The 13249-nt window shown below is 53.1% G+C and overlaps 1 protein-coding gene across 13 annotated transcripts in view; it reads right to left on the bottom strand.

The window, feature by feature from the left end:
• The window catches only part of SUN1 (Sad1 and UNC84 domain containing 1), a 54770-nt gene that overhangs the window by 21173 nt on the left and 20348 nt on the right, over positions 1-13249 (bottom strand). For 4 of the 13 annotated variants that reach the window (XM_047839508.1, XM_047839510.1, XM_047839505.1 and 1 more), the window contains 7 exons: positions 9731-9919; positions 8121-8305; positions 7106-7132; positions 6802-6999; positions 1555-1752; positions 906-989; positions 486-596 (listed from right to left, as the gene is read on the bottom strand). In XM_047839508.1, the coding sequence (XP_047695464.1) occupies positions 486-596; positions 906-989; positions 1555-1752; positions 6802-6999; positions 7106-7132; positions 8121-8305; positions 9731-9919 (992 nt within the window). The remainder of the gene's footprint in view (positions 1-485; positions 597-905; positions 990-1554; positions 1753-6801; positions 7000-7105; positions 7133-8120; positions 8306-9730; positions 9920-13249) is intronic. The other 9 variants (XM_047839499.1, XM_047839503.1, XM_047839502.1 and 6 more) reach the window with 6 other exon arrangements.

Below are 13249 nucleotides of genomic sequence, written 5' to 3'. Positions count from 1 at the left end.
GCCTGAGAGGAAAAGAAACATCGTTGAACAGGAGTTTTTAATCTATCATTTTATGTTTTATTAACAGTGAAGAGGCCATTACTTTTGAAGTTTAGCTTTAAAAAAAAACTCTAAAAAAGGTGCCCCTTTAGCAAGAAACTTAGGGGTGTAAGTTGGAAAACATGTAATTGTGCACGCACACCTCCTTGCCGCGAAGGCTCAGGACACGGCGGTCACGGGAGCGATGCACAGGGCAACGGCTCCTACTGAGCTCCACCCGGGAGGACCACCAGCCTTTCTAACCCGTCGTGTCACCTCAAGCAGGTTACTTCTCAGACGTTTAGCCTGTGCTCTACGTCCAAAGGAGCTTCCCGACAGAGACATTCTCTGTATTTCAAGCTAAAGTCAGTACCCTTCCTGTCAGTTTTTACAACACAAACAAACAAGGAGCCACAGCGTTTGCGAAGAACACGATAAGAACAAAACAAAAAGGTGTGAGACACAACCTGCGTAAGAAAAGACGTGCCAAATGGCCCCCGCCACCCTCTCTGGCCTTGAGGACCGCCAGCGGACGTCTGTGTGCGTTTCAAGGAGCTTCTTCCCCTCACAGTCATCGCCTGCGGGTGGTGGTGACAAGCAGTTAATTTGACAGATTACCACGCAGACCTGGTCAATCTCGACTGGGCACAACAATGGCGGTTTGAAAACATTAGGAAACTCGATTGTGCAGGAAAATATATGCACGGACATGTCACAGCAAACGCAATCTGGGGCTGCCGGCGCCTCTTGCGAGGGGTCGGCCCGCGCTCACCCGCGAGGGCTGCGCGCCCGGGGCGCCGTGGGGCCGTGTCCGCGGCCTCGCGCCACCACCTGCAGGCAGCCCCCGCCAGTGCCCAGCGTCCCCCGCGCGGCGCGGCCATACTTACACGGGGACTCCCCGTTTACACTGAGGCGGCCGTCCTCTCTGAGAAGCCCTCCTACATCCACCGTCCCACAGTGACCGGAAAGAGCTGCAATACACGCAAAAAAGGCTCAGAGGCGCTGGCGGAGGCGGAGTCCGGGCCGGAGGGCGCGCGCGCGCGCGAGGCCAAGCACGCGGGCCTCAGGCCGGCCCACGGCGCAGCCGCGCAGGGGAGGCGGGGCGACGGGGCGTTGCCAGGGAGACACTCGCGGGCCCGCCTGGCCGAGCAAGGCACCCACAGCCAGTGCAACAGAGACGGACGGGCCTGCTCAAAAACGGCCGGAGACCACTACCTTCTAGGTGCCGTTCAAATAAGCTACTTCTGCCTTCAAGAGGGAATACGAATCGAAAGTGGAGTACGTTAACTTTTTAAAAAGTGACTTGAAAAACATTTCAGCGCTGGTCCGCTTTCAGAAAACAGAACCAAAGCAGCACATGTGAGAGAGTTCCATAAGCCCCTTATAGGAAGACCCGAACAAAGCACCACGAGAAAGTCCGCGGAAAGGGCGTGAGAGGAGCAACGTGGATAAAGCGCCACGCAGGAAAAGCGGTGTTTTCTCCACCTTGAAAGCATGATTAGGTGGAAAAAGGAGGAAAAAAAATTATTTAAATACCTTTTGATTCATGGCTTTTTGACTTATAGCTTTTTGATTCACGATCTTTTGATTCGTAACTTTTCAATTTGTAATTTCCTGATTCATAATTGAGCTTCATTAAAACCACTCGGAAAAGGTGGGCTAAGAATGACGACAGGGATGACGAAGTGTCCGTGGCCAGCCACAAAATCCTATCCGTGTGGAAAGAGGCACCGCCTATTGAAAAACCGTGAACAGAGTTATTTCTTCCCACAGGGCCGACATCTACTCCCCTGAAAAGTCAGAGAGCCAAATTATTCATCTCGGGAAGAGCAGAACCAACTCTTCAAAGGTACGTCAGAGAGGACTTGGGAAAAGCCCTGACGACAAATGTCACCGCCTCGCGTGGCACATGTCACCTCCTGACAGAGGCAGAGCGACACGGCAAACCTGTAACGGCGAGCCCAATGCCAGATCTCTGGCCCAGGCGAGCCTGCACAAAACAGCCAGTCTGAGGTAACTGCACCCCAATTCTGCTGACGTACACCCCAAATCTACATACTGCTCGACAGCCCCTCCCTTAACTGGCCTCTGGCCCGCCCAGTTCACTCTGTCACCTGCCTACAAAAGGACCATCGGATACGACCAGCGGCTGCAAAGATGCCTGCGCCAGAAACCACCGGCAAGAGCGCCTGGGAGGAGCAGTTAGATTCTGGAACAACTAAGCCAGCAATCCTCAGCGGTCCTCTCTGCTTTTTAATCAGGGCCTAGAGCTTCAGAAGATACGACGTGATCTCTGCTGTGTCCATCCTATTAACCTAAAATGTGCAGGGCGATGGTCTACAAGTTCCAGTTGCCGGAACTCTGCATTCCTGACAGCTCCCCTCACACGGAGACCCGGTGGCAAGGCCAGGGCCTGCCCAGAAGCGCTTCTGAGACCGGTCCCCGTACCGCCCGGTCAGGGGCCCTTGCGCCAGCGTGCGGCAGGAGGCCAGCTGGGACTGCTGAAGTCTGGGTGGGTGTGATTTTAAAGAAATAAGAGGAGGTGTTTTGTTGTTTTTTTTTTTACGGAGGCCATTTGTGGCCTAGAGTCCGGTGCCCAAAGCACCGTGGAACCCGTGGACCGTGGTCGGTCCCCACTCTGCTCACTCTCCTGTTCTACGCTCCAGTGAAAACCGGCTACAAAGCTCCGTACAAAGAGAAAAAACTTACTGAGAGGTAATACGTGGTCTGGTTCCCTGATAATCAAAAACACTGAAACTCCATTTTTTACCCACCAAGTTGGCAGAAGTTTAAAAGGAAAAACGGAGCCCTGGCGAGAGCACACGGGGCGGGGACCCGCATGCTGCCGTCCTGGGAAAACAGTGCGGGTCAGTCTCTGGGGAGTCAACTGGAGAATCTATTTAAACTGAAACTGCACATGGGGGCGCCCGGGTGGCTCAGTCGGTTGAGCATTCGACTTCGGCTCAGGTCATGATCTCACAGCTCGTGAGTTCGAGCCCCGCGTCGGGCTCTGTGCCGATGGCTCAGAGCCTGGAGCCTGCTTCTGCTTCTGTGTCTCCCTCTCTCTCTGCCCCTAACCCGCTCGCATTCTGTGTCTCTCAAAAATTAGTACACGTTAAAAAAAAATTTTAACCTGAAACTGCACAAAACCATTTTCTTCCCAGAGTGACATCAATGTAGGAAGTGCAAGTGGAAACGGGTTTTAACTACTTAATTGCTAACTGCGGCATCTTCAGGACAGAGGCTTCTCCTGACTTAGGGTCCAGCCCTCGTGTCTCAGCTGCCCAGCTCAGGGACGGCGCCTGCAGCTGGCCTGCCACACCTGTGTCTACACTGCATCTGCTCGCTTGGTGACAGCCACACCCTGCCTGGTGGCTCCGCTGCACTCACCCAAAGGAAGCAGGCATTTAAGTCCTTCTTTCTCTAGAGCCTGAGGCTGGTCCAATAAGCAAAATTCTGCTGTAAGCCACCACGACAAGTGACAATTTTTCAGAGCAGCGACCTATCTTTAACTTCTACCTTTTGTTGGGGGCTTTATGCGTTGCCTTAGGCAAGACAGAGACTACAGAAGAGTCTGTTTCCAGATCCCCTGGGTGCTTCCCTGGGAACACAGGAAGGACTCAGGTCAGCCTGAGGCCCAGGAAGGCCCTGCGGGCGCTAGGCTCCTCCCAAGCTCCCAGCTTCCTAAGGGGACTCCAGTCTGGCCCTCTGCACGCACCCCATCAGTACCCTGCTCTGGAGAGGACGGCTGGATGTCCCAAAGGAAAGACGTCCGAGCCTTTTAAATGTAAAGCCTTTTTGATGTGAACCACATCAAGGGTGTACTTCACCCGAACCTCAAAAGGTCCAGTCCTCAGAACCCACATGGCTCTGCGGCCTCGAACGCACCCGTTCTGGTTTTTCCACCGCACGGAAGGATCTGCCCACGTACACACATAGGTACGCAGGAGACACACCCGAAGAACGCTGCTTTTAAAGGGATACAAACAGAAAAACCTGAATGTCTGTCTGGATACGAAACTGATGAACTAGAATTTGGCACGTGCACCTAGTATCACAGAGCTGTCAGAAATCAAGTCACTCTCACTTGGCACATAAAATGAAGAAAGATGCACAGCCATACGCGTGCATTTAAGACAAAACAGAGCACGTAATTCCATAGGTACAAAAAAGCAAAATTTAGGTGGGAGTTGCACAACATTGTGAATGTACTAAAAAATGCCATTTAATCGTCAGCTGTAAAATAGTTACTGGTTAATTTTTGATGTTATGTGCATTTTACCTCATTTGTAAAAGCAAAAGAATCCCCCATGATCTACTCCTCTCAGCACCAGCTCCTTCTAGAAGGGAGACCAGAGGGGGTGGAGGAGGAACAAGGAAAAGGGAAAGGAACTTATTTTAGCTGTACCATTCCGAAGTTTTACAACAAGAACATAATTAAAAACAAAAATACTGACACAAAACGAGTGTGGGGTTAATTCACGCAGCGTGGTCTGGACCGGGGGATCAAGGGAGAAGCCTGCTGGCCCCACCGTGTAGCGGGGTTAGCTCTGGGTGGAAGGGTCCAGGAGACTGTAATTCTCCTTGTGCATCTCTGTGGTTTCCAAATGTTCTTCGATAGACACTTTGCCCAAATAATGAGAAGTAGACGTTTGTTAAGAGTAGTAAATTAGTGTCGGTCATATGATCACTGTTCTAATTTAAAAGAACAAGGCAGGTGATAAACACAGAAGCCCGAAGCAAATAAAAATGTGTTTTCTCCACAAAAACATTCAAGACCAACTCAGTGAGAAAGTGCAAGGGACTCCCTGCGGCGACTACCAGACCCGCACTGGGTCCCCCATCCGAGCGGAGCTCGGGTCGCTGGCCCCTACCTACAGCGTCAGGATGAGGACAGGTGGCTGTGGGTAACAGACACACGTGACCTCTACTATGCTACGAGGGAGGGGCCATCCCCACTAGTATGTAAGCACCGTCGCTGCACCAGGCGATGGCTGTGGAACGCACTTCCACTTGAAGAACGACGTTGTGTTCCACTTGGTGGGTGACAGCGGGCTTCAAAATGCAGCCTCAATGTAGCCACACACACAGCACCTTTGATGGTGACACAGAGTTCAGTCAAGTGCCGGGCTTTCCCCCGGATGGTGAGCCCACAGGAAGTGGCGTGGCATCTCGGGGACAGCGCCCTGGAGGCACGATACCCGGGTCCAGGTGCTAGCCCCGTCCCTTCCCAACGAACTTCCTAAGCTAATGCCTGGTGCGCCGGTCTGGAAGACATGCATGGCCACGCTGCAGGGGGCTGCGGTGCAGGCCAGAGCACCAGGGGCAGAGAGCGCCCCGTGACACTGGCTCCACAACCCGGAAGGTCCAGGAACAGAATCCTCGTGTCCGTTCGGCCCCTCCCCCTCCCCTTCGACCTATTCTGCTAGGTTAGAGCCAACAGTGTCAATGACCTACAGTAGACAAAACCAGAAACTTGAGCCACAGGGTAAGATGCTAAAATGGGAATAACTCTCAGTCCTGGGACCATCCTTCATTACCTCAAAACAATCATCTGAAAAGTACTGCGTGCCCTTACATGCAGGGCACAGCCGAGAACATGGTGAGACACAAATGACGGGCCACCCTCCTGGCCACTGGCCCTGCCCTGTCCTCCCGAGGAGGACCTTGAGTCTGGCCCAGCATGTGGGCACTTGCATTAAACAGAGGAGTGGCGGAAAGCTGGGGAACAAGGCCATGGCTCCCTGGCCTCTCCATGCTGGAGGTGAGCGGGAATCACGGGGCAGGAATCACGGACGGAAGCTGGCCGGGGATCTGCAGCCACGCTCCCCTCAGGGACCCGGGCCAAGAGTAGAGCCGGGAGTGCCGGGCCAGGAGGAAGCCCGCAGGCCCGCCTGGAAAAGCCACGCAGCCCTGGCAGTCCTGAGAGGCAGCCGAGCGCCTCCAGGGCCGCCTCCGAGGACCTCCCTGTTGGAGCGGGCGCAGCCGGGACTCAGAACGGGGCCCACCTCCACCGGGCGAAGGGCCACCGCCTCCCGCGAGGGCCTCCCCCAACGACTGCCCCCGCCCCATGTTCCAGCCGAACCGTCCCTGGAGCGGAAGTAACAGCACAGACCACAGAACACACTTTGGTCATCTCCTGCACATAAGCCCCTGCGGCCTCGAGGCCAAAGCACCACCACGAAGCTGTTCCCGCCACACGTGGGAACGCCTATGATCTCGTGGGAAAATAAAGTGGCCGCGTGGCGCCACTACGGTTTCAGGGAAGGACTCTTCTTTGCTCACCTGAAGTTCAAATTCACAGAACTTCACGCACTCCTGGGTATAAAACTACAAGCCACAGAAAATGAATTTATTCAAAGAGGACAAGGAAGAACAAAGCTAATTTGGGGCGCATTTCTTTTTTTTTTTTTAATTTTTTTTTATGTTTTATTTATTTTATTTTATTTTATTTATATTTGAGAGAGAAACAGACAGAGAGCGAGTAAGGGAGGGGCAGAGAGACAGAGACAGAATCTGAAGCAGGCTCCAGGCTCCGAGTTGTCAGCACAGAGCCCAACGCGGGCCCTGAACCCACGAACCGCAAGATCACGACCTGAGTCGAAGTCAGAAGCCCAACCGACTGAGCCACCCAGGCGCCCCTTGGGCGCATTTCTTAAACTTTTATCACACAGTTTTGAATTCAAGTCAATGACAGTAGTGTGGATGGATGCTCAAAGGCCTACAAAAGTAGGGTTATGTATATATATCTTAAAATATTCGGACATGCAATCTTTTTCTAACCTTTGAGAGAGACAGACTCACGTTTCTGACTCTCGTCCCTCGAGTATGTTCGCGACGACAGTCCGTGGGCAGTGGAGCGTGCCGTGAGCGTGTCCTTGTGCTCAGAGAGCAGGATGCAGTCTCTGCAGGTGTAGCCGTTGCTCCTGAAAGCTTCTGCTGCCAGATCCCCATTTCCCTGAGCGGCAGCTTTATTTCCCCCTGAAGATTTCAGAAAGTAGAGGGAACCTGTTTATCACAACCTGCAGACACCTACAAAAACTTCCATCTTGAAAAGTGTATTTAAAAAAAGAACTGAAATAATTACCTTTGAGATCTCCGTCATCGTCAAGACCTAAAACACACACACAAACGCGTGTCTGCTCATGAGCTCGAGTTATCAGAACAAAACCCACACACACAAAAAGTAAAGGTTACAATGGTTAATATGTCGGCATTTTGGCAACGGCCAAGATTCACTTCCTGAAATGCCCACGACTAACAGAAACTCCTCCAGACATATGCAGACGCCATCTTTTGGTTCCAGGAGAAAGCACATCTTTGCAGACAGCACACACCTGTACACGCACACCTGCGGACCCCAAGGGCAGACACGGAGGAGGGATCAGGGGAGAAGAACGTGCTCCCTCAAGCACCGGCAGGCAGAAACCTCACCGGTGGCGTCCGCCCCCTGTGCCGCCTACGAGCTACCCTCGCCAGCTGAGCGCCAACTCCCAGGCTTGCCTGAATTAGCACACAACATTTTGGGAGCTAATCTGGATCTCCTCATCTTCTCAAAAGGGCCGCCGTGAACATCCAGTGGACACAGGCAAGCAGCCACGTCCCTCTGAAAGCTGCGGCTCCCCGTGGCCATCACACTGTCAGCGGCAAGGACCAGGTCACACCGTTGCTGCCTAAAGTCAAGAAGGCTCACGAGCCCACGCTGCTTTCTAGTGTCAAGACATCCACGTGGACTGCTTCCCAGTGACTCGAAAATACTGTGTCTGCCTGGCTGCTTAGAGCTGTCTGAACCTGAAACCACACCGGTGAACCTCTGTGACAACTGCACTCAGCCAGCCTACACAAGTAATGCCCTTAGCAGGAGAGTTTTCAGGCTACTATCAGACTGCTTCAGCTTCCACGTCACAACAGACGATTCCACGTGAGAGCGGCCAGCAGAAGCGGCAGAGGGAAGCCGCTGCCCGCATTCTGTATTTGAGTCTGGAGGAACGCCTTGAATCTTCTAGGAGCTCCTCCCACCCTGTACGGGGCAGAGGGACAACCTGGCCCGGGACTTCCCTCCTCCCCAAGACAACCTGAGAACCCAAAAGCAGCCAACTCACCCCAGAAGTGGTCCACTTTGGTTTGCTCACGGATCAGAGACTCATCCAGCACAGAAGGCCGCACACAGGCCGCGCCTGACAGCGAGCCAGCGCCGCCCTGGCCCACGGCGGAGGACACGACCCGCCTGGAGGCATGGTGGACACTAAAAGCCGGCTTGCTTGCACTTCTGCGCTGCTTTGCAGTTCTAAGAAGAAAGGAACACAAGGGACAAGTTGACAGACTTCTCAGAAATACAAAACGATTACATTTTACCGATACAAAATCTTTAAGAATGTAGTATTTTTAAGGCAACGTTTCCTTATGTCTTCTCTGCTGTAATGAAACGCTTATTAACCTGCAACAGGAATCCTTGAGCCAGGGTCCCAGAGCTGCTTCTAAAATTGTACACACAGGACAGTTTTCAGAGTATTCTGGGCCCCATGACCCCAAAGTGATTAAAACTTAAAATAATCTAATAAAATGACCTAACAATAAAAATTATGATGGATAAACTTAACCCTTCTGCTTTTTAGAACAAGTGTGTGCACAGACACGCACATCCTGCACTGTTTCAGGGTCCCCGGTGAAGCCGGCCCTGCATTAAGGACAGCGAGGAAAGGCTGTAACCTCATTTCTGTCCTCCTGTTTGGCACAGACAACAAAGCCCCAAGCACCGAGCTGGGGCAGGGAGAGGACCTCCCTCCTCAAGGGAACGAGCAGTGGAGGGACAGGAACACAAGTCTGCACATGAACACAGCACATCAGGAAACCGATCGTGGCATCGCCCGGCGGCAGAGAAACAGGCGGGCCGAGGCCAGGCAGCTGAGGCCCCGTCTCGCACGTGGAGCCGACTAGAGCCCTCAGGTGTGCTCACGACCACTCATGAGCCCACTGAACCGCGGGCCCACCCTCTAACCAACCCACAGTGAGTGTGAGGCACGTGGGAACCTTGGCAGGGCACCTGGCTTCAAGCTGGCCTTTCACCGCCTCTTCTAACACAACCACCCCATTCCTGAGTGAAAGACGGCCATTTCCATCGGAGACTCATCATTCTTACGTGAGCAACAGAACACGATCTTTAAATGGCACAAAGATCGTGCACTCTGCTTCTTCTTGGCCATGCGCGTGGTGGTGGGCACGTGCAAAGCTCAGGAATCGAGTGAACATAGTCAAACGGCTGGCCGTCATGATGCATCTGTTAGTTCACACAGACTTTAATACACAGACTGTTATGGCTGTTAACCATGCAGAGCTCATCCACGGTGGCCACAGTGCCACGCAATCGTCGGGGGAAGGCACCCCTTGGATGACAGCAGAGGACAGCCGCATTTGGCTCCCGCTACGAGGCCGGCCGTGCGGACGGGCACTGCGCATGTTCCAGGGTGTCCACGCCCCTGCCGGAGTCTGAGTACAAACACAAAACTGGAAACCGTGGCCTGCACGAGACCGTCCACACCAGACAGGCCACATGGTCCAGAATTAGGTTCAGTCCTCACCGTAGCACAGCGACGACAGTGTGAGTCTCCTGTGTGTACTTAAGTGCAAGAGTGTGGTTCTACAGACCAAAAAGCTGGTACGTTTGTTTTAATGTTGTTAGAGCATGTGCGGTAACAAGGAAGACAGTGCTTACCTGGCCGCTCTGTCCTTCAGGGAGGCAGTGCTACTGGCACAGGAGTGAGCGTCCCCAGCCTGGCCGTCCTCAGTGGCACAGGCTGTGGTGACCAGGCGCAAACTGCGGCGGGACATTCTTGGAGAATCGAACACAGGGTCCAATCTGTGCTCAGTCTCAAAAGTCAGAGCATCAGACGAATAACTCGAACTAGAAGGAAAAAAAACTCGTCAGAGGTAAATAACGCTGACGGAAGTTTCTGAAACAAACTGAATAATGAACAGGACACATAACAATCCAGTGCAAATTCTGAAAAATAGCCATGACTGCGTGATGACTTTTCTACAAAGCGGAAGTCACCACAGACGCTCTGGCCACACCCTCTGTGAAATAAATCCCCAGGCGCCCAGATATTTCACTCTAGAGCTGGCCCTAAGAACTGCTTCAGGACACGCTCATAAGAACTCCACTATGCGGACCTGTGTCAAGATCACTGAAAATCAGAATGCATTTACAATAGACTCCACGCCTGACACAGCAGTTCAGGAGACAGTGACCACACGCACGGCATCTAATCCACTGTGAGGAGAAACGCAAACGGCGAGACGCTGAACCGTAAAGCCACTTGGCGTCTAACTCACCATAAAGCCAGAGACAAGCTCATGACAAAGTCACTTCAATACCCTTCCATGGAATCATCTTAAATCAAAAGATACATTCTTCTGTGTCGTTAGCAACTTTTTCTAAATCAAGAAATATTAACCCACAAGGAGGCATCCAGGAGGCCAAGGGAAAACCACTCCTGCCTGGGAGAGCAGACTGGGCGGAGGGTCTAAAACTCAGCAGGAACCAGGAGTCTCTCAAGGAAACCAAGAAGGCTAAGGGCATTTTAGCCTTATGTTTTATTAGAAAAATATTTTCAGGATCACGTTTACGATAAACGTATTAGACCACGTGTGTCTCTGAGTGGTCAAGCTAGACCACGACAGAAATGTGTGGAAGCAAGCAAGCGGCCAACGTGCACAGATGTCCACCTCCCAGCCCACCCCACGGTTCCCCGGGGGCTCCAACGTGGGGACACTACAATACTGCACTGTGTGGAAGGGGTCCCGGCTTTCCAACACAGGACCTGGGGTGCCTCTGCCAGCAGAGGGTGTCCCAGATCCCTGTTAGTGTCATTAGAAAGACCCCGAGCAGAAGGAAGTACAAGAATATTACAACGGCAGACGATAGGAACTGTCCATCAGCAGGGGAATGGTTCAATAAACTGGGAGACATCCGAATTCTAGAACACTGTGAGGCTGTTAAAAATCATGAAAGATCTGTATACACTGTTAAAGGAAAATATCCTACTATCATCTTATTTCTGTTAAAACCAGCTATAAAACAGAACCACATGGGGTCAGTAGAGCATGAGACTCTTGCTCTCGGGGTCATTGAGTTCAAGCCCCACGTCAGGCCTAAAGCTTACTTAAAAAACAAAAGAACCCCATAAAAAACCCCAGAAGCACGTATTCTCATACATACAGAGGTAGGTAAAGTCATAGAGACCCGGAAAGTTCTCTTCAAACTGTTAACAGTGGGAACCTTTGGGGCTGAGACCAAGTGGAGCAATGGGTCCTTTCAGTCTGGACCCACCTGTCTGGTCACACCCAGGGACGCTCGTCTAATGCATTCGGTACCCACGCCTCTGTCAATGCTGTAGTCCGGGGACCCACCCTAGCAAGTGTGCTGTTAAGGTACTTTATTCTAATACTAGGATAGAAAAGGAGACGCCAGAAAGACCCCAAAGAAAATAACAGACTGAATCCTTCAGAGCAGCTTTTAGTTCTGTTCCTTCATCAATCAAATGTTGTTTTAAAAATATGTTACTTAGGGGACGCCTGGGTGGCGCAGTCGGTTAAGCGTCCGACTTCAGCCAGGTCACGATCTCGCGGTCCGGGAGTTCGAGCCCCGCGTCAGGCTCTGGGCTGATGGCTCAGAGCCTGGAGCCTGTTTCCGATTCTGTCTCCCTCTCTCTCTGCCCCTCCCCCGTTCATGCTCTGTCTCTCTCTGTCCCAAAAATAAATAAACGTTGAAAAAAAAAAATTTTTTTAATGAAAATAAAAATATGTTACTTAGATGCACTTAAAAAACTTTTTTTAATCTTTACTTATTTTTGAGAGAGAGAGCATGAGCGGGGTAGGAGCAGACAGAGACGGAGACACAGAATCCGAAACAGGCTCCAGGCTCTGAGCTGTCAGCACAGAGTCCGACTTGGGGCTCGAACCCACAAACCATGAGACCATGACCCGAGCCGAAGTCAGACACTCAACCGACTGAGCCACCCAGGCACCCTTAGATGCACGTTTAATTAAAAGGCCAGGGAAAAATCTACCACCATCGAAAGCTGGAAAATACGGACACGCGGCAGCCACAAGGCATGAAACAGGGCAGCGCCACGGGGCAGGTGGTCCTGCCTCCCGCCAGAGCCGCGCGGAGCTAAGTGGTCATAAATGAGCAGTTCGGCCACTGGGCAGGGCTGAGTGGGCAAAGCAAGGCCCACAAGGGGGCAATTCTAGGAATCTGACCAAACCTCCACGGGTCCGAGTTCTGCTGACCGGGGTGTGTGACCCCAGTGGCCGCCCATCTGACCCCTGACCCTTCGTCACCCACCGGCCCGGGATCCTCCACCAATGCGGTCCCTCAGCTTCGCCCGGGGCTCCAATCGGGATTATGGTCACAGCACCCCCACCCGGCGACTCCCCTGCCCTGTCGGTGCTTCGGTCCCGGCTGTGCCCCTGGATGGTGCCGACGGCTGCACGCCCCCGAGCCCATGGCCCTCTGCACCAGTGGCGCTCGGGTGCCACCCCTGCCCCGGCAGGCCTCCTCCCTCCCGCCTCACCTCCTCCTCTGGCTCCTCAGCAAACCAGCCACACCAGAGAGAGAACTGCTGACTTCTCTCAGGGGAGCCTACGAAGGACCCACGTTCAGACGGCCCTTCCTCCTCCTTGCGACCACAGCAGACGTGCCACCCTAACGCCCACCTGTGCACTCTGGACCAGATCTCTCCCACTCTCCAGAAGACCTTCTCCATCTGGTACCTCTTCTCTCTCCGAACTCTTCAAACTCCCTGTGGTGCCCAACCATCAGCACCTAGACACTCACCTGTCCCCACGGTGGAGAAAAACGACCCTAAACAGAGCCTGGCCCTTTCTCCTCCCAACCAGCCACGCTTGTTGTAAGAGTTGTCTACACTCACTCCTCAACCCGTTTCATTCCGACTCCTGCCCCCGTTGCTGCTGCCTCTGCCCATGGCCTCCCACGGGGCTGATCATGGCCCGTGTCCCAGTCCCACCACTTTGGCACAGGACCCACCTTCTCGAAATACTCTGCTCTCTTGGTTTCCGTGGCAGAGACCGCGGCGCACTTACGGGAGGCTGACACGGTCAGACACGGACTTTTCCAGGCTGCCGGCCTCCGGGGCACGGGCTGCCACCTGACCTGGGTCTCCTCCTCTGGTTTGTGTGTGTGTCGGGGGCGGGGGTGAGGCGGGGGGCG

The sequence above is a fragment of the Prionailurus viverrinus genome, chromosome E3, assembly GCF_022837055.1.
Source record: "Prionailurus viverrinus isolate Anna chromosome E3, UM_Priviv_1.0, whole genome shotgun sequence".
In the NCBI taxonomy this organism is placed as follows: Eukaryota; Metazoa; Chordata; class Mammalia; order Carnivora; family Felidae; genus Prionailurus; species Prionailurus viverrinus.
The sequence above is the reverse complement of the archived record's forward strand: the minus strand, read 5'-3'. Positions and strand labels throughout refer to the sequence as shown.